Below are 22,312 nucleotides of genomic sequence, written 5' to 3' on the forward strand. Positions count from 1 at the left end.
GGTTTTGATTTGCTTGACATTGATTCATATTCATCATGCATGAACTGCTGACATTGAGTTTGATTGGTGGAAGCCTTCGAACTCAGAGTTTCTCTCAGAACTTTCCACTATGTAGCATAACTGTGCATTTTTCATCTTTTATCCACTCTGAGATCAGGACCCTCATTAATAGTCTCTCGACACTAGTCATGATTGGACTAAATTATGTTTTTAAATTAATAATAATAATAATCTTTATAATGTGGTTTACAGTACCTTTACAAAAATGCTTATGTGTTTTGTAATTCCATTTAATTGATGACTGGGTTCTGGAATCCGGACCCATTCATTTATTCACAAAATATAAAAAAAAACTCAGCTTGGTGGGTGTTGAAATATGTTCGTCAACATTGAAGCTTCTCAAAAAACAAATGAAAATGAACAGCAGCATTTAAGTATACCTCAATATAAATAAAGACATAAAATCACAAAAAAAAAACATCCAATGGAATTTTCATTTCCATCATCCGAACAAACCTGACTTTCCAAGAGAAAGGACAGGATAGTAAAGTTGTCGCTAAACTATCATCACACTTTTGAAAAATATAGTTAGTAATGTCACTAGGTTTAAAATCCCAAATATATTGACCCAAATATATTATGTAATCCTATTTGTCATACTGAAATATCACATGGCATCTGAAAACACTGTCTTTTCAAATGCATTCAGACCCTAATAAAGTCTCATTTGGATGAAGCTGCCAAGCTTCTCTTGCAGTATGATGCAATCAGTGTTTCTCTGTGAGGTGCACCCTTCAGCTTTGGAGAAAGTTCATGATCCAAAACACAGGGCCAAATTATCACTGCAGTGACTCATCAACAAAAAGATGAATGTTCTCCATTGATGCAGTGTCGCAGTCAAAGCCTTGATCCCAATCCAACTGGCCTGGCACAATTTTGAAAACTGCATTGCATAAGTGCCAGCTAACCAACTCAAGCTACCTGGAGTGAACCTAAAAAATGGGCTGTAATGTAAGGATAATTGCACAAAAAGCATTCTTCAGTTTGTATATTTGTTAATTAATTAGTAATTCATACAATTGGTTAGTTTAATTGGCTAGTTTTCAAATACACACTTCATGCTGCTGTTGCTTCCCAATTAATAGTATATATATATTAAATAAATTACAAGACTAGTCTTTACTATATTAGACACTTAATAGTAGCTTTCCCATCTCCACTGATGTGCAAAGTTTTAGTAAACAGCATGCACCTTCTGTCTGCTGTAACTGAACAATGTGCTAAGTGACCTTTGACCTTAAGTCAAATATTATTTTACATTTAGCGTAAATTAGATAATCATTCTTTTGAATCCCCTTGTGGAAACCCAAATATTAAATAAACCACATCATTTTCCCTAATCGCATTATTAGCAGGTGTGATAGCACCTGTCAATTGGGAATGTTGACTTCGATATGTGTTTAAATATGATTCATGTTTTCAGGGCTCAGAGGTCAGGACAGACGGGCACAAAACACCACAGAATCCTCCTGAGAGGGGGAACGCGTGTCTGTTTATCTGTGGGGTGGGAAGGTCTTGTGAACGTTTCCCACTGTGCCATATTTTCTTTCCCTTGTGCAGACTAACAAACACTGCCTCAAATTCACATTAGGAATTCTTTTAGAAAGACAGATAACATGAAAGTCAGATTAAACTCAATGGCACAAAAATAAACAGTTGAGGTCAATCGATGTTTAACCTAACACTCTCAAACTAAACCTTTATTTACTCTACCGTTCAAAAGTTTGGCAAGGAAAAATTTTTTTTTCTTGAAAAGGAATTAATACTTTTATTCAGCTTGGATGCATTAAATTGTTTAAAAGTGAGAGTAAAGACATTTATAATGGTAAAATATATATATATATATTTCTAAAAAAATGCTGTTAAACTTTCTAATTATCAAAGAATCATGCGAAAAAAAATAATGCATCATGATCTCCACAAAAATATTAAGCAGCAGAACTGTTCAACATTGATAATAATAAAAATGTTTCTTGAGCAGCAAATGTATTAAAATGATTTCTGGAGGATGATGTGACACTGAAGACTGGCATAATGGCTGCTGCTTTGTCATCACAGGAATAAATACCATTTAAAACAATAAAACAAAAAAGCAGTTACTTTAAGCTGCAACAGTATTTTACAATATTACTGTTTTTACTGTATTTTGATCGGATAAATGCAGCCTCAAATGATTAAAACACAGTTTAAAGGGCCGTACACACCGGGACGAATATCGGCGCGCGTTATTCGCCAGCGTTTTTCAACGCGTTTTTTTGTGTTCACACCCAAGCGATTTTCGCTGACGATGAGCCGAGTGAACATGCAAATTCATTCCCTGACATTAGATGGCGCTTAATGTAAAACAGAAATACTAGAAATACTAGTTCTCTTTTATCAAGATTTTTGTAAATCGCTGTCGCGTTTGTCATATAGTTCTTTGTGTTCCGACACCAACGAGACAAGTAACTCTACATTCATCTTGCCTTGCATCTTCTTCGTCTTATTTCTTCCCGGCAGTGTAGACGCTACTTGGTGTATATCTTCTTCGCCGTTACGTATGTGTGCTCAGCAAGACAGTTTTGTGTGTTTGAGCGCCCCCCAAGTTGTGTTTTACTGTAACTTCAGAAGCTCCAGACACGTGTGCAAAAGCGCCATTCTCATTGGTCGTATAGTTTTTGACGCGGTGCGTCAAACCAAAAAAAACGAACCTGAGGCGTTTTTTTAAAAAATGACGCTTTTACGCGTGGCGTTTTTCGCGTCGGTGTGCACACTCACATTGGCGCCCTTTGTTTAGTCACGAGGCGTTAAACGTCGGCGAATATCGCGCGCGAAATTCGTCCCGGTGTGAACAGGCTTTAAAGCACAAACTGCAGTAATACACTTTAGGAATTAACATCTGGGAAATATTTTGTGTCGCACACACATCAAGAAAGAAACTTAACCTTAAGTTACTTCTAAACTTTTGAGCAACACAGCATTGTATATTAGACAGAACCTGAAACAGAAGCTGAAATGTGCTGAAATTAAAGGCTCACCTGACAACGCAATTTTCCCAAACAGAAAATCTTTATGAAATGAGTCTTTAAATGAGTCTGCTGAATGGGGTGAAATGGGATTTTGGGATTTCTGTCTGAGGTTACAGAAGCTGCATGTTTCTAATTAGTCTCCTGAAACCTAACCAGAAGTGGGATTTCTCTCTTTCACTCCCACATTTGAGGTATTTTATTTAATGCTTATTTCCTCATATGCTTCTGCCACCGTTTCTTCTGCAACGTCATGTCTTCATTCCCCTCCGTCTAGTTCTCATGCACTCACTTCAGTCTTGCCGTGAGGAGTTCTTTCAGCAGTAATAATGCCACTCTTATCTTACTGAGATGCTATCAGTTGCGCTTTGAAGCCTGGCTGATGTAATCTGTTGCCCTCTACACCACTTTTTATTAAACCTTCATTAGAATGACGACTTTGACAAGGCCTAATATAATCCCATAATAATCTGATGAGATGTGCTGTCTACTGTCAATGTTGATCAAAGAGCATAGGGTGATCTTCACCTTGTCTTGTGTGCTGGTCCCTTTAAATCTGTAGAATAATTAAAGTCCATTAAAAAAGGTGGGAATTGCACAGGTTTTGTGTTTATAGGCAGCTTGGTGAACATACAAAGCTATCTGGCAGGTACTTTATACAGACATCTTATTCGAACGTGAAAGAAAAGAAAGTGGTTGTAGATAAGAGAAATGGGACTTTCATTGGGACTAGATGGAGTTATCTGGTCATTAAAGAGAAAAAATAATGAGGGATTGGCTTTAGAATCAGTGTTAAAAAGAATAAAGATGAAGAGGAGGGTATCCACTTCTCTATACATTAGTGAATAACTAATTAGAAACAACAATGAATGAGTTTGGTCTTTGGAGACTTTGATGGTATGGTGAAGGGCCTTGCATCTTTGTATAATTATGAGAGCATGTGTGCATGTGCATGGGTGTGTGTTTTTTGGAATAAGATTGGGCTAAAGATTGGCAAGTAAACACCAAAACCTCACATACAAATGCAAAGAACATGTTTGTGTTTGCATTACAGAATTACAGAAAACCCAGTCCTTTGAATTCTACACTTTGTCTGAGAAGGCCATGGACTATAGGATCCTTTTCATGGATGAGGATCAAGACCGTATGTATGTGGGGTGCAAAGACCACGTACTCTCGATGGACATCAACAACATCAGCCAGACCACGCTGAAGGTGAGAGAGCAGTCAAAACTTCTCTATATCAACATGAAATGCAGCACAACAGTTCCGCAGCTGTAGAAACCAATGGTGACCACATTTCTTTCCTTCTCATTTGACTAATGGGTGTGTGGCAGTTTGGTTAAACAGTGTTGGCTTTTGAGGAAACAGCTTGAACACAACTGGCAAAAATTATGGAAGTTTATCTTTCCTCTTCCAGCAAAGGCTGGCAAAACTTTAGAGATTCATTGCATTCCAGTGCATTTTGCTGGTCTATGCTGCACATCTATCCTGCAGGGATCAACCCCAATCACGAGTTCACGAGTAAAAAGCCTCACACAAGCTGAAGTACAATACAGCATGAGTAACAGTATGTCTACTTTAAGAGATGGATAAATAACTACTAGATTTTTGTCCATGAGAGTCTAAGGAGAAATTTAGCAGAATATCCAGGCTGCTCTTGTGACTTTTGATCAATTTAACACTTGCTTGCTTTGTCAATTTTCATAAAAAATAATAAAAAATTCAAATATTGATTTAATATAATTAATAAATTGGCTTATTACATTTATGCTTACAATTTTCTCACTGTTTTTTTCTCAGATCTTCTGGCCGGCATCCACTACTAAGGTCGAGGAGTGTCAGATGGCTGGCAAAGACCCCACAGTAAGAACACTGAGACTTTTAAACTCCTGGCATGTTATAGTTTGCCAGATCTTTTATTCCTCTGATTCACAGAGAAAACAGCAGCATTCTTGATTCAACTATTATTTGTTTGTTGCTTGATGAAGTGACCATCCAGTGAGCTGTATTCACATGCATTATTCTTCCTACAATCACAGCAATTAATTAAACTTGTCCCAAATCAATCAAAAGAGCACCAAGCATGAGCTGATTTTAAATCAGTGCCTATAAGCAAAAGCAATCTCTAGATGTTTTCTGTAGGGCAGTGGGAGGTCACTCTTTCTCTTTGTCATCAACTACGCGTCTTAAAACTAAGTAAATGCAGGAATGGACTAATGTTCAAAGAAAAATACTGTACTTCACATCAATACCACAAATGATCATTTTAAACCTGTATTTTATATACTAATGAAATACAGGAATTTACAAGTGCACTGAACTGAAATATTAAATTAAGTTGTATATTTGAATTGCATGTGACTAGAAAAAAGGGCAAATTAATTAAAACCTGGCTACTTTTTGACATTAAGATGAGTGAAAACGTCCCAATTTACTGGTTTATGGCTCAATTTGTTAATTTATAGCCACAGGAGCGGCAGCGCGTGACCTCACATCATCCGAATCCGTCTGCATCGTTTGGGAAACACTGAGGTGTTTCTTTAACAGAGCTGTAAATTATATTAAGATGTGTTTATGTAGCTCTTTCTTGTTAATTCTGCCTGATCTGTACGTGAACCGTAAACTGTCAAGACAATTTTTTGCCTTTGCGGAAGAAAAAGGATTCATTCCATAAATCAGTAGTGAATACAAGCCTGTAGAGGATAATGTTATAATGTTGATGTGTGCCACAGAAAAAGAACTATTAATGACAAACATGTGAAAGAGATCAAGGGGAAATAGGAGGAGTGGATGGTGGGGTGTGTGCTATTGGAAGTGCTGTTATTTTTCTGGAGTTGCTCTTGAAGGACCCGCGTGTGCGCATGCAAACCGAGAGCTCATGCAGCTGCTGTTTAGACACATTTTGCCAAGTTCCTAACTGCTCCCTTGGCGCTTCTGTTCTTTCTCTACTCATCCCTCTCTCACTCTTTCTTTGGGGTGGATCATGCATGCAGTCAGTTTAATTTGGGATTTCTATATTCTAAGATAGGCCTTGAATTCCTGACCTATATAAACTTTTACTTCCTCATTGGATCAAATTAAATTGTCTTCATTTTAATTGGCATTGTCAGTTTCCTAAATAAGCGTATCAGCTTGCTAATAGAATAATGTAGCACTAAATGACTTTAAAATTACATTCAAAGAGATTTTAGTTTAACTTTTAGTAACGAGAACAATGATCTCTCTCTCTTTTGTTCTCCTCAGCATGGATGTGGAAACTTCTTACGAGTGATCCAGCCTTATAACAGGACGCATCTGTTCATCTGCGGCAGTGGAGCCTACAGCCCCGTGTGTGCATTCGTTAACCGTGGCAGGCGTCCTGAGGTCAGTTTACACTCACTAATGAGTCAGACTGAGTCTGATTTTGTTCAGTTTCACCTTAATTTTTACTACATTTGCTTTAGATTTCTAAAATGTTGGATTGGGAAATGGACAGTAGGCCTATATTACACTAATTTCCTAGTAAAAAAATAAATGTGTATGTAATCTACCTTTGAGCTGTAAAGTTCAACATCATACTTCCTTTAAAAAGCCCTTGACAATTTAGACCAGCATGAGAATAAAGGTAGTCAAAGGGCATCACCAGAACAGTTCTTTTCGTAAGCGTGCATAAAAAAATTAAAACCTTGAGATGAGATGGGATGAGAGGAGACAAGCCTTGACATGAGATGGGAATACGAAACGAGATAAAGACAGGCGAGATGAGAATTGAAGAAAAAAAGGGAACAGATGAGATGAAACAAGAATCATTAGAGGTAGAAAAAAAAAGAACTAAGAGAAAAAAACTGTAAAGAAGAGACAAGGCGAGACCAGATGAGATTAGGAGCAGTCCTGCAAGCCATCTGAGTCCAACAGCTTGTTTTCTATCATTCTTTTTTTTGTTTAAAAAAGCATTTTACTCTCTCAACCCTTCGTCCGTGTCCATCTCTCTTGGCTGCACACCAGCTGGACTATTACAGAAGATGAAAACTCTGCAATAGGGTGACCTATAACCTTTAAAAGTGTGGGGAGTAGCTTTGTGACATAATGGCGGGGCCACCCTGGAGTGACCATGTGACTCATCTTTGCCTATAGTTGCATGTGATGTAAAGAGCCAGTATATTAGTTAAAGAATACATGTGTCCCTGAGACAAATTAGAAGCTCTACCACCAGCAGAGGCTCTCTACATCTCTGGTTTCTCTCACTTCACGTAACTGGCCAACATCTTTGCACCAAACGAGAGGATTGACTGGCCTGGCAGTCGGAAACCTGGAAGCCTCTGGGCAAGTCTGTCCAACCAATCAGAAGAAAGCCAGAACCGCTGCACTAATGAGTGCTAGGAAATTACTCAGAAATCTTTTTATATAGATTGGCTGTGAAACATTTCGGATTGAGCTGAAAGTTGAGAATAGATCTGATGACGGTAAATGGGATAAAGGAGCATGTGTTGGTTATTTATATTTAGAAAGGATATGATTTGATTATTTGATTGAAAATAAAGACCAACATATAAGGACTGAGCACGGTCTGTTTTGTTTTTGTGTGCCATTTAGGGATAGTTTATCTGAAATAATTAATACCACAGTAATATATTTTGTGTGTTTGTGTGTGAAATGAGAGATTTTATATTTTTGGTGTCACTGGCAGGAGCAAGTGTTCCAAATCTCTTCCAGAGCAGAATCAGGGAAAGGAAGATGCTCCTTTAACCCACGAGTCAACACCGTCTCGGTCATGCTCAGTAAGTGCTGCCGTCTTTTGTGTCTTTATCCACAGGTGCCGCATTGGCTCGGACACGTATAACACTTTCTCTGGGTTCTCTTTGTTCATGACCCTATAGTGTCATTAAAACACCCACATCTTGTGGCTGTCTGCCCCCTTGAGATGTGACATCTTTAGGTCACTCAGTGCCGCCCCCTTAATCCTTTGATCTGTAATTGGCTAGTTGGTGTTGGGTTGCTGTTGACACAGCCAATGGGCTACATTACACACACATTCATGCTTTTTACACAACAGAGAGCCAATACAACTGCAACATAAACTCATCAGTGTTATTTTAGTATCATTGAAACATTATTACGGTTTTTATTCATATTTTGAATTAGTTATATTTTCATATTTTCCATTTTTATTTTGGTTTAAGTTTTAGTAATTTTTTTTCTCATTATATATCATATATATATATATATATATAGATATATATATATATATATATATATATATATAAGATGTATATAGAGAGAGAGAGAGAGAGAGAGAGAGAGAGAGAGAGCCTTTCAACTAGCTTTTCAGTTAACATTTATTGTTTATTTTGAGCTCTTTTTCATCGGTTTCAATTTTAGTTTACTGTAATAACCCTGAAACACATATGCACTCATATGAGAACTAATTGCATGTGCCACACATACTTGCCTACAAAAATCACACATGCACACCTAAATATAATGTTATAGGTCATCATTGAGTCATCTGTATATGAGAGAAGGTTTTAAGTGGTTATTCTATTAAGTAGAAAAGTTCCTAACCGTCTAGACGGCATCAAAGACTGACAGTCCTCGACAAGACAGCCTACAGCTTTCTCTGTCTGATGTCTGTCTGACGATTTCCATCATCGCTAACACTTGGCCCTTAGCTGTACATGTCAAGCACGGGCCCCAGTATTATGGAGTGATGAAGTGATGGAGTAGTGCACTGATGAAAGGAAGGAGAGATTTGGGGAATGGAGACTTGAGCAGGTCATTAGTGGAGCACACCGCAGAGAAATGTACAGCCACAATAAATCCATAGGTCTCCTATTCAACAGACAGATGTGTTCAGCCAGTAGCAGAAACCACATTTTTTAAGCGTTTAGGTTTACAAAATTTTTTAAACAGGCCTGTCAAATTTAATGTGTTTACTCATAGGATTAAATGTTTAATAACGTTCTATATATATATATTTTTAATTACATTAATGCATTTATTTGATTTGACATCATGACTGTTTCAATCTGTTCTGTGTAATTATTAAAACTGATTAGAACAGATCGGTGAACACACACACACACACACACACAATCCCCTATAGCTAAGCACTCATTTAAAAGTAAGAATGTAATATTTTATAGGTAACTTTTTTATAAATCAGTCCCAGACAGAATATTTCACATAAGTGAAATCATTTGTAGTTTTTATTTTATAGTTGACTTTCAATAACATTAAATTATTGAAGCACCAACAAATGAAACTCTGTCATTCATAGAAATGTTAAAGCAAAAACATTAAGTGCTGTAAAGGTTTTATTATTGAATTATTCATTTATTATTTACTTTTTATTTAAGTGTCTTCCATATCAATACATTTTAAAAAGTGGAACTGAATGTATTACAACTTAGGGAGAAATATATTACATTATATAATAATATATATTAATGTTCAAGAAAATTCTAATTCACAATTAAATCACAGGAACTACATCAAATTAATCCTACTGAATTATTTTAATCTATTGTCTCTCCTAGATTAATTCACCAACTTTACTATTCATCTGAGAAGATATAAAATCCATACCTAGCACAATGAAAATGTGTAAAGAAAATCTGTATAAAGCAACAGTGGGACACATTTCTGTTTCTGTTTGTGGTTAGATCAGGAGCTGTTCTCTGGCATGCACATTGACTTCATGGGGACAGACGCGGCCATTTTCAGGAGCCTGACCACAAGGAACGCAGTGAGGACTGACCAACATAACTCCAAATGGCTGAGCGGTACAAACCATATGTGATTTTATCCATCTACATTATTATGACTGTTCTGTAAGAGAATTGGGCATGTTTTCTTGAAGCTACAAATAATTATTTATGTGGAGCATTAAATTACATCTTCATGTTCCATGCCTCTTTTGTGGTTGATGTAGAGCAAATTGAGTGTTTAAGCTGTAGTTATTCTTCTATTTTGACTAGAGCCAGTGTTCATTGATGCCCACTTGATTCCTGATGGCTCAGACCCAAACGACGCCAAACTTTACTTTTTCCTGCGTGAGAGACTGACAGACAGTAGTGGAAACACTAAGAACATCCACGCTATGGTGGCTCGAGTGTGCCCTGTAAGTCAAGTTATGCAATCATGTTCAGGAAGGTACATTATAAAAAAAAAAAAAAAAAGGAATTTGGATAAAGTGCAATCTCAGTCTTATTTTAAATATATCATCAATATGAACTTTATAAAGAATAAATGTATTAGTAATTTATTTGATGTCATTGTAAATTCTATTTAGAATGACACTGGTGGACAGCGCAGTCTGGTGAACAAGTGGACCACGTTTTTGAAGGCTCGGCTGGTTTGTTCGGTTCTAGAGGAGGACAGTACAGAGACCCACTTTGATGAGCTCGGTGAGACCACACACACACACACACACACACACACACACACACACACACACACACACACACACACACACACACACACACACACACACACTCATGCTAGGTTTCCATGTTTTAAGGGGGGCATTCCATAGGCACAATGGATTTTCTAATGTACAAACTGCATTTGCTATACCCTTACACTAGCCCCACCCCTCACAAAAATTGTCATGTTTTTTACAAAGTAGGAAGTATAAAGGCTGCCTTTATATTTACATTTTCAATAAAAAGTAATTTCTTTTAAACAAATGTTTATTTTCATGCAATGTATTTTTCTCTTTTTATATTCAGTAATTATTAAATATATCAATTGCCATATATTTTGGGACTACAAAAAAATCCCAAGGGACCTTTAACTCCATTGTACCCTAATTACATACAGTCTTGACCTGTATTAAACCTAAAACACTCCTTCAAAAGCCTTACAAATTTCACGGTATATTTAAACGGCTTTCTATAATTACTGGTCATTAATCATAAACCAGCCATTATGGTGTTTTTCAGTATCCAGCAATGGACCTCAGAAGTTTGTAAATCTTTTCACCTCATTAAAATCCTTTTACAATCATTAAACACTCAGCACAAATCGTTTACACTAGAGAGTTAAAGCCTGTGATGGATTTACACACTTTCACCTGTTTTATTCTTGTTAGGCCAAACTAGAACCGTGTCACAGTGTTGTGGGACAGATGTTCAGTTATTGAGTGAGTGTTTGTCTCTTTCTTTCCAGAGAACGTGTTTTTATTGGAGACGGACCACCCAAAGGGCCTCCTCATCTTTGGAGTTTTCACCTCTACAAGGTAAAGCCAATTGCAATATTGAGCTTGCCGCTAATGTGTGTATATATATGCATGTGCATGTTTTTATGTGTGTATTTGCCAAATATAGGTCAGACGGGGTTGGAGCTGAGGGGATGACAGGGTTTCTGGGAAAATGTGATCACACCTGAGAGCGGTAAATGAAGGGAAAGGTCACTCCTTTACAAACAAATATCTAATCTTAGTTCATCCAATAGCTTTTCACTCTGATGAATTTAACATTTTTATTATAAGGAGGACTCACTGAATGATTTAAATGGATTGGTCTATTAGACAGTAAGAAGGAGTGTAATATGCAGTGTGTTCTCACTGAGTCAGTTTAAATGTTTTTGTTGGTGTTTTATGTAAATGAGTAAGAGTAAGCTCTCAGAAACAATCACACAGTACTTGGAAGTTATTAGTTTTCATGTACATAAATAAAAATAGCCACAATATTTAAACTAATATGAGTTATTCTTACATTTACATATCATTATATTATATTCTTTAGATATACTATTATAATATTTAATTGATAAATACTATTTATAATATTTAATTTGATCTAATATTATACGTTTATAAATGTATTATACTCTTATATTGCACATATCATTAATACATTTCTTTACTATTACTGTAAATGTTTGTATATATTCAATATTGTAAACATTTGTATGTATTATACAGTATAGTACATTCTGAAATATATAATTTATATTTACTTTATAATAATTTATAATTTTAATATTTTATATCATATTATAACGTTTATTAAAAAATAGTTCTATATTTTGGGGTTGAAGTCTTCAACACAAGAAGGATGGCAGACTGTGTTTTTATATTAATAAAGGTCAAAAGTTCCCCTAAAAAAAAAAAAAAAAAAATAAAAATTCTATGGGGTGGTTGTTTTCTTTTTAAAAGTAGTAATATAATGATGAGTTTTTTTACTATAAAAAGGGGTATATCTGTGTATTATAGGGTATAATGTGTTTTTATATAAGGTGTTTTTTTTTTGTAGCAGTTTGAGACATTGAAATGTCTTTGTTTTTCCTTAAGAGAAAGATCCGGGAAGCCAGCGGTCTTCATTTATTATCTCATTGTTTAGGCGAAACAGTTCAGATATTAGGTCTCATTTGGGATATTTGCTATGGGTCATTTCATTATGCTTGTTATGATGGGTTTCTATGGGTGTATGTTGGGGCGTGTGTGTATGCGAGATGTGGTTTAATGAGTTGAGATTTCGGTCAAGGTTTCCAAGCTGTGGTTCACTCTCCAACCACGTTGAATCTGTGTGGATTTCCTAATGAGGCCAATCCAAACAGCGACAGCTTCTCTGCCCATGCCCTGCTCTGACATTTATCATCATATTTTGCCTCTTTCCCTTTGTTTTGCGATCAAACAAAGAAACTCTTCGTCTTGCTGTCTGATCAAAATCTACAATGTCCAGCCAAACCACACTTCAACCAAAGTGGTGTCCCCTTTCCTTTACGCTGCATTTTTCACTCTCTGTGGATTGAGTCTCCAGTGTAACTATGTTACATCATCCCTTCCACACAAATGCTTAGGAAGGATGCGCAAGAACGTCTTTTTACCCTCTGACTTGCTTCATGTTAAATAGGTCTGTGTGTTTTGTGTTATTCCATCCAGTTCTGTGTTCAGAGGTTCTGCTGTCTGTGTGTACAACATGGCCGACGTCCTGACGGTCTTCAATGGACCGTTTGCACACAGAGAAGGGCCCAACTTCCAGTGGGTGGCTTTCCAGGGCCGGATCCCATACCCACGACCGGGAACCGTGAGTCACACACATTAATGTCCTGCCTTAGTACAGTCACTCTGTTTATAACACCATTCAACTAAGTACATATTTGTGATTTACACAGTTTAGTTGAAAAGGCAAATAATTACAGGTGAGGAACTTTTGCTGAAATAATTATCATCATAATCTTATTTTTAGTTTAGTTTATACATAAAATTAGTAGATTTGATTTCTAGTCTGTCCTCTGTCAACCTTATATTTCAAGGCCATTTATTTTTAGAGACAAGTAGTGATCATTTTTTATAATATTTTAATGGTATAATATAAAATATTGTTTTTCAATTTTATATATTTTATATAAGTATATACATAAAATTTGTAGGTTTGATTTCTGGTTTATCCACTAACAGAAGAACGTATAATTTATGGTTATTTATTTTTTTATATAAAATTTTTAATTATATTTTACTATAAAGCCATTATTTTATTAATGTAATACTAAATAATCATCATAATTATTATGTGTATTATAATGTCAAAGAACCCCACTTAAAACCTTAAATTAATAATGCTTTGGACTTTTAAAATGAAGTACACTTGCATGAGACAAAGATTCACTAATATTAGTTTGAGTCTGAGTGACAAAAAGACCCAGTTAAAGTGACAAAGCTTTCATAAACTTAAGCATGATTATCTAATCTTTAAATTGTTTTATCCTCTTCCTGTCAGTGTCCTGGTGGTGCGTTCACCCCTCATATTCAGAGTACTAAAGAGTTTCCAGATGAAGTGGTGACGTTCGTGAGGAATCACCCCGTCATGTTTAACCCCATTTACCCAGTCGGCAGGAAACCTCTTGTGGTGCGGACACACGCCGATTACAAATACACCTCTATAGCTGTGGACCAGGTGACCGCTGCGGATGGACATTACCAGGTTCTATTCCTGGGCACAGGTAAAACCCTACAGTATGACAAATCTCAAGAAAGATAAATGACTATTCTAGAACATTAACCTACTCAAGAGTTACAACCATCAAATGAAAAATAATTCAAATGTTCCAAAACGTATTTCAACAACTACCTCATGTAATCAGTGTGTGTAAGGAACTGGCACACTTTACTTGACTGCTTGTTGACCTTTTCAACAGACAAAGTAGCTTTTTCCAACTAAAAGTGAGAAAGGCAGAAAAGTTGGAAAATCTTTTAGTGACTGATAACGTTTTACTGAAAGAATTCTGTCAGTTAAAATATACTTAATTTAATTTACTTCAAAATCATACTGTACTTTAATAAATTATGGCAGTAAGCACTCACTCAGCTTTGTTTGCTTCAGACCACAACATACATTTAACATTATACAAAACATACCAGAGCAATGTTCCTTATAATTTTATATAAAATCTCATATAAATATAAACTTATATTCATCAGTTTTTTCCAATAACTTTTAAAACGGCGTTTTAGGAGGAGTGTTGCAGTAGTTAGTTCCTATGCTCATGAAACGTTGAGCTGTGGTGCTCATGTGGGTGATGCAGGTTTTAATCTGGCCTGCAACACGCCCCATTTTCTATACATCTTCTAAATAATTTCTATACTATACTATATTTTAAAGCAGGAGGACGGGATCCACTAGAAGGCCTTAACAAACTGACTTTAATATTGATATTATTGATTTAATAACAATATTATATTGATTTGAATATTTCAGTACAATTCAGATTCATATTCAAATTAATATTATTATTCAAAAATAAAATACTCTAATTTAATTATAATGCTAAAACATAATTCATAAAATCAAGAAATATATATATATTTTTTTATTAATTTTTTCTTTAGCTTTCCCAGCAGAAATATTGTGGGAAATGCCTTACTTTATACGGGGACCTTTGGAAATTGGGGCCTCTGATCCAAAAAGGTTGAGAACCACTGCTGTAAAGTATATTTAATACTATAATAATAAAATAAAAATACATTTCAATTAAACTTAAAAAAACTCCATTTCTTATAGAAGTATAACGACATATACAGAGATCATCAGACATAAATCTGTCTACCAATGACCACCACTAGGGGGCAGAGAGTCTACATAAGCTGCACAAACATTTTCATCTAATTATTTTTAACATAAACATGTCTTAACATACTATGTCTTCTGTATCAGCTAAAGGGAAGATATTATGATTCCTGCTGTTGAGACGGCACAAGACACACTATTATCTTTTGGGATGGCAATGGAAGAATGAGAGAAAGTGTGTGTGTGCGTTTATCAGAGAACAGACTCAGAGACACGACAGCAGACAGGCTCAGCGGTTACTAGGGAACGGGGATAGGGACATTTGGAGAGAATTCAAAATCACAGCTGTTTGTATTTGCATATCAAAATTCCTGATGGAAAGCCAGGAGCATTGTGCGGAGCAGCCTGCTTTCTCCTTGGCAGGGTTTCGTCTAGAAATGTTGGCTATTTAAAATGGGAATTTCCAGAGTTTGAGCTAAATTCTCTATCGTCCCTTTCTCTGAGGGTCTGGAGCACAATATACACACCTATCATGACCTCACAGAATGCTTGACAATTAATGGTCATTAGCAGCTAGTGGCATCAGATTCATCACTCAAGATATCCAATAAATAATTTCCACCAGGCAGATGGCAAAAAAACTAAAAATGCTTAGACTTACGTTGAAGTAGGGCCACGGGCCATATCTAGGGACTAGTGGGTGGGCTCTTATGACGTGGAAATCACCTAGCAACCACCCAGAACACCTAGGCAACCACACATTTTCCTCTAAAGTTTAGTTTGCAGATCTGTTTCTCAGAACAGATGCTAAACAACATCAAAAACCAACCCAGATATGCACACTAGCTAAAAGATTTCAAAGAGAAAATCTGTGAACAATGGAAAGTTCATATGCAGTTCAAACCCAGACCACATTATTGAGGTTGTTTTTGCTTTCCAGACTGTCCAACGCTCTCCTGATGCTCTGATATTCTGCTCACAGATAAAGGCACAGTACAGAAGGTCGTGGTTCTGCCGTCAAAGGGCTCTCTGGATGAGGATCTAATCCTGGAGGAGCTGGAAGTGTTTAAGGTCTGAGTTCTCGCCACACATCACACATCAAAGTATCTAGAGGGCAGACTGTAGGAGCAGAGCTGGCAGTGCCAAAAGCGTTTATTAAACTCAATGTTGTTCTAAGGAAAGCCAGATTTTTAATGGGAACAAAGACTGGGCATGAGGTAAGGAAAAGGTTACTTTGTGAGGTTTCTTATGATCTGCTTTGAGTGGCTCGAAATCGTCAAAATATGTTTAGGCATAATGAATCAATTCATCTATGAAATACCACACACATAGCTCAGTTTAACCCTGCATCTCAACACAGTCACAGATTTGCACTTAAAAACTCCAAACCACCTGAAATAGGCAATTTCTCATTGAAAATGTGGTTTCATTGTGATGTTCGTTATTGGCTAAAATGGCAGACAGGCTAAGGATGTCAATTATAATGAAAAGCCTAATCTTTTTTAATGTAGTTTGAAACACATATGCCTAGTTAGTTTAGGAATGTCATATTTGTAAAATTGTCAAATGGTGCAACCATCAAGTGAAAGTGATCACATTCCCCCCCCCAAAAGTTAATACACAAGTTAACAAACTTTCAGAATTTTTGAATCATGGATACCAAGTTTTCTTGGGGTTATACCATTTGACATTGCCATAAAAAGTTGAAATTCTGTTATTTTTGCTGTTGCATTATAAACAAACATAATGGCATCCATAGTCGACTTACCAATCAATTAACATTATAAAGGTATTTAAAACACAAATTATATTTACTTAAACATAAGTGAGAATATGAATTTCATATATTTCCCATTCTAGTTAACAAGTTTATGAATATTTTGAACCGAAAAATCCATATTTTAAAACCATAACATCAGACATACAGAGTTATTGTGACTGAGAAGTGTCACATGACAAGCTTGATATGCATTGCCATGGAAATAAGAATTACGGAATGGAATTCAGTCTGCATATATATATATATATTCATGCACACTGAATTCCAATCCGTAATTCCTATATATATATATATACACATATTATATATAACTATATATCTATATATATTTATGAATACAGTATAGGTCAAAAGTTTGGAAACATTACTATTTTTAATGTTTTATAAAGAAGTTTCTTCTGCTCATCAAGCCTGCATTTATTTGATCAAAAATACAGAAAAAAATTTAATATTTTGATATATTATTACAATTTAAAAATTGATTTTCAATTTATTATACTTTAAATTATCATTTATTTCTGAGATGCAAAGCTGAATTTTTAGGATCATTATCAAATGATCCTTTAGAAATCATTCTAATATGATGATTGGAAACATCAAAGTTGGAAACAGTTCTGCTGCTTTTTTCAGAACATGTGATACTTTTTTAGGATACTTTGATGAATAAAAAGTTATGTTTTTAAAATAGAAATATTTTGTAACAACAATATACACTACTGGTCAGTAATTTTTTAAAATCAATACTTTTATTCAGCAAGGATGTGTTAAATTGACAAAAAGTGATAGTTAAGAAGATTTAGATTATTAGAAAATATATATTTTTTATTTTGAATATATGCAGTTCTTTTTAACCTTTTATTCATCAAATATATTAGACAGCAGAACTGTTTCCAACACTCATAATAAATCAGAATATTAGAATGATTTCTACATGATCATGTGATAGACTGGATGTTACTTGTGACATTGAAGGCTGGAGTAATGATGCTGAAAATTCAGCTTTGGATCACAGGAATAATTATTTTTTTTAAAGTATATTCAAATAGAAAACTATTATTTAAAGTTGTAATAATATTTCACAATATTACAGTTTTTTCTGTATTTTTGATCAAATAAATGCAGGCTTGAGAAGAGACTTCTTTCAAAATGACAATAGTAATGTTCCAAAACTTTTGACCTGTACTATGGATAATATATATATATATATATATATATATATATATATGTGAAATATATATATATATATATATATATATACACCGCTGCAAAGCATACGGCTCTGCCTGTGTGCGGACTGCTGTTTAGCGCGTACTGCGCCTGGGATGGGCTATAGGTATAAAACCTGATCAAATGATAATGGGGGGAGATTATATTCTTTTCTTATTGTCTTATCACATCCATGTTGGTTGCACCACACTGACTCCACACTGTTGAAAATATTTTTATAAAAATATATCAAATTCTTACAGTTACACCACCTTGATATTTTTACCACAAAAAATACTGTTGAAATGTAACATATAAATGTTCATAAGAACAGGCACTGCATGCACAAATTGAATTTCAAAATTATTTTTTTTTTAACATTTAACTTCATTCATCCCATTTCTTTTTTGATTTTCAGAAGCAATCTCCTATCACCAACCTAAGAATCTCATCTAAAAAGGTAACTACAAGTAGCTCTTTCATCTAGCTCCATTTTGTGATTAAGCGCTACATATAGTAAGTGGGGGTGGCAGAGGAAATGATGTTGCTTTAATTCTGCGTAATTATCTTGTCACCAGTCCTGTGGGTTAAAGGAACAGCTTTTGAGATATCTGGCTTGTTTGTGTTACAGCAACAGCTGTATGTTAGCTCTGAGCATGGAGTGTCCCAGGTGTCTTTGCACCGCTGCGAGGCATACGGCTCTGCCTGTGCGGACTGTTGTTTAGCGCGGGACCCGTACTGCGCCTGGGATGGGCTCAGCTGTTCTCGATTCTACCCTACTGGCAAGAGGTGCACAGACACACACACTAACACCCAGGGTGGCATAAACGGTAGCAGGAGTGGGGCATAAATAAATGATGAGACACAGCTTTGGCTTCATTTAGACATAAGAGCAGATACACAGTCTGGGTGGAAAGATTATTCATAGAATTTGAATAAACTCCTTAACCTACATATTAAAATTCATTTTGTCACATTTAAAGAGTTCTGGCTTAAGATTTTCCTGGCAGACGATAAAACCGATTTAAAAAAACAAAACATTGGCTTAAGATTTTCCTGGCAGACGATAAAAAAGATTTTGAGGGGAGTAAGCAACCACCCTAGCAACTGCATAGCAACTCAAGTAAAAATCCCTCTGAACACTTTAGCAACTGTGTGGCAATACTTCAAAAACCGTCCAGTCTTCAGAACTCAGACCACACACATACAACCTGTCAATCAAACAGAACAGCCCTCATAGTACATATCATGAGTATTTACACTGTGGCTTGTTTCAGAATGGGACATGTTAATCTGATACCTTAGCCAAATAGTTTTTCTTGATGCCATATGTTTTAATTATGGAAAATGTTGATAGAAGGCACAGCCATCAAAATATCCATTCCAGAGTACTGAAGTGGAAAAAAAACAGACATTTCATTTTTTTTTGCACTTGTGACAGCTGAATCATGTTAATTATGAGAAATTAAGCTAAAATTTGACTTTCATGATAAGGAATGTGCTGTATAAAAACAAAATTGTGCAAATATTCAGGCAGTGATGTTGATAAAAAGTGAGTGAAAGGTAAGAATGCATATATGAAAATATGTTGGATTAATCATATGAAAATATTTTTCCAGGAGAAGCAGAAGGCAGGATATTATGCATGGGAATCCATTGACTCAGTGTAGAGGGTTCAATCTGAAAGGTAAGGAGTACCTGCATGTCAACACTTGGGAGAGGCAAAAATAATAAAAAAAAAAGTCCCAAGGTTAAGTGCTGAGACAATTTAAGTTTTCAGTAAGCAGTTTTGTGAATGGCAGTTTAAAAGGTCTGTTTCCATTCACTTAATTCAAAGTCATTGCGACTTTATGTCTCTTAATGAGACTTTATATAGCCTTTGTTTCTTGTAATTGCAACTTTTTAATGTAAATGCAACTATTTCTTTATATTTTATTTCTCTGTATTTCAAAAATGCAACTATTTTTGACAATTGCTGCTTTTTCTCATAACTGCAGCTTCATTTGGTTAAACTCATAATTGCAAGTTGAAAACTCATGGAACTTTAATGAAAACTCAACATGAATGACTGAATGAGGTGTTTGTGTCGCGCTTTATTGTGTATTGCTGTACACCCAAACCGCTTTATAGTCATATGAGGGGGTCTCTCCTCAACCACCACCAGTGTGCAGCATCCACCTGTATGATACGACGGCAGCCACAGGACAACAGCGTCAGTGCGCTCACCACACACCAGCTACAGGTGGAGAGGAGAGAGAGTAATAGAGCCAATTCAGTGGATGGGGATTATTAGGAGGTCATGATTGACAAGGGCCAGTGGAGGGAATTTGGCCAGGACACATGGGTACACCCCTACACATTACGAGAAGTGCCATGGGATTTTTAATGACCACAGAGAGTCAGGACCTCGGTTTAACATCTCATCCGAAGGATGGTGTTTTTTAAAGTATAGTGTCCCCGTCACTATTCAGGGGCTTTAGGACCCTCACAGACCACAGGGTGAGCACCCCCTGCTGGTCTCACTAACACCTCTTCTAGCAGGGAGGTCTCCCATCCAGGTACTGACCAGGCTCAACCCTGCTTGGCTTCAGTGGGCAACCAGTCTTGGACTACAGGGTGATATGACTGCGGGCCATCATGTGGCGGAATTCTTGATCACGTGGAGTCGTAATGAAATGACTGCCTTTGCCACATTGTGCTGCATTTTTGCCATCTAACTGTGAGGACGAACTGTTCTGAATTCATGTCTGGTTAGGTGAATCAATCTAGTGACTAAGTATTTTACTCATCAACAACATAGCCACAAATGGATCAATTTCGGCGTTATGAACGTTGTCATAGAAACTAATCATTTCAAACTGCTCATAGTAGAATCTCCAAGTTGTCATCTTGTAATTATGCTAATTCTGACGTGAATGTAACCAATGCTAATGCTAAAATGCACATGCATCAAAGTCATTTTATGATGTGTTGACACAGTTTTTCAATACTAGCATACTATTTTTATACACATACAAACAATATATTTTCCTAGTGAAATACATTTCGGTGCTTAACTTAAATGCTAATTGACATGCAGCCTCACACATTTCCCTCTTCTTCCACCACTCATTTCCTTTTTTTCTCTCTCATGTTTGTCAAATTCTTTCTCTCCTTGAGAAAGAATCTGTCATGGAACTAGAACACCTGTTCATTTGAATACAATTGGCACTGATTTTGTCAGCAGTCCAGATGACTCAGTTAAACACTTGGATGCATCAGAATTATCAAATAGCAGTCTTAACGATGAGTGGAAGAGTTATCCCAGCTGTATGCGCAAAACAAAAGTAGCATAATGTCAAAACAGATGTTGAATGTATGACATCATTGGCCAGTGTACAGGGTCACTTATCCAATTACACACTAATCTGGCCCACTACTCTTCAGAGTGTATTTTACTTATTTATTTGTGAACTAGTATGGCATAATGATCTTCATATTGTGTTGTTAGCTTGTCAGCTGAATTACAGCAGAACAATTACAATTAGTATGCGCTAAGTGTGTGAGAGAAAAACTTGATGTCTTGTTTCAGCCTACAGGAATGCAGTGGAGATGACTCAGTATGGAGTCAAAAACAACACCACCTTCCTGGAGTGTCAGCCCAAATCTCCACAGGCCTCAGTTAAATGGCTCATTCAGAGAGACAACGATCGCAGGAAAGAGGTTAGACAACCCTTTCCAAAATGACATTAAACCCTGATACTCAACAGCCAATGCACAGTATATTGCTCCACGCTATCGGTGGATGATGCTTTCAATGAAAATCATCAAACAGGCTCCTAAACTGTCAACAGTCCCTCTGTGCTTGAAGAATAAGAAAATAATGGATGCACAGGGATGTTCAAAACTTCTTTGTCTTGTAAAGGTCTGGTTTACAATTATAATAAAGAATAGCGACAATATTCTATACATAATATAAGTGCTAATCTTATATAAAGCATAATCTCCCACACTTGTATATTTTATGCAAATATAATTATTAAATTTATATAAAATTATATAATAAAAAATTAATTGTTCTTCATTATTTTAATTTAAAATATCTAAAAGTAGTAGTAGTAATATATATATGATTAAATTATTCTAAATTAATAAAGTATAAACATTTACAATTTGTACTTTCTAAATGGAAGAATCTCCTTTTATAGAGTTCATTAAATTGCAAAAATTGTCTTTTAATCACCAAAACAAACACTCCCCTACCCCCTAGGATCACACGGGTATCATCT

General features: G+C 35.8%; 1 protein-coding gene across 1 annotated transcript in view; it reads left to right on the plus strand.

Annotated features, from left to right (window-relative positions):
- The window catches only part of LOC109069877 (sema domain, immunoglobulin domain (Ig), short basic domain, secreted, (semaphorin) 3C), a 43,112-nt gene that overhangs the window by 17,363 nt on the left and 3,437 nt on the right, over positions 1 to 22,312 (plus strand). Inside the window, exons 3-17 of the mRNA XM_042742711.1 lie at positions 4,120 to 4,280; positions 4,869 to 4,931; positions 6,312 to 6,431; positions 7,735 to 7,825; positions 9,710 to 9,829; positions 10,025 to 10,167; positions 10,339 to 10,453; positions 11,217 to 11,286; positions 12,934 to 13,078; positions 13,772 to 13,994; positions 16,041 to 16,129; positions 18,463 to 18,504; positions 18,676 to 18,833; positions 19,664 to 19,731; positions 21,616 to 21,746. Coding sequence (XP_042598645.1) covers positions 4,120 to 4,280; positions 4,869 to 4,931; positions 6,312 to 6,431; positions 7,735 to 7,825; positions 9,710 to 9,829; positions 10,025 to 10,167; positions 10,339 to 10,453; positions 11,217 to 11,286; positions 12,934 to 13,078; positions 13,772 to 13,994; positions 16,041 to 16,129; positions 18,463 to 18,504; positions 18,676 to 18,833; positions 19,664 to 19,731; positions 21,616 to 21,746 — 1,739 coding nt within the window. The remainder of the gene's footprint in view (positions 1 to 4,119; positions 4,281 to 4,868; positions 4,932 to 6,311; positions 6,432 to 7,734; positions 7,826 to 9,709; positions 9,830 to 10,024; positions 10,168 to 10,338; positions 10,454 to 11,216; positions 11,287 to 12,933; positions 13,079 to 13,771; positions 13,995 to 16,040; positions 16,130 to 18,462; positions 18,505 to 18,675; positions 18,834 to 19,663; positions 19,732 to 21,615; positions 21,747 to 22,312) is intronic.

This window comes from Cyprinus carpio, chromosome A4 (genome assembly GCF_018340385.1).
Source record: "Cyprinus carpio isolate SPL01 chromosome A4, ASM1834038v1, whole genome shotgun sequence".
NCBI classification, from domain to species: domain Eukaryota; kingdom Metazoa; phylum Chordata; class Actinopteri; order Cypriniformes; family Cyprinidae; genus Cyprinus; species Cyprinus carpio.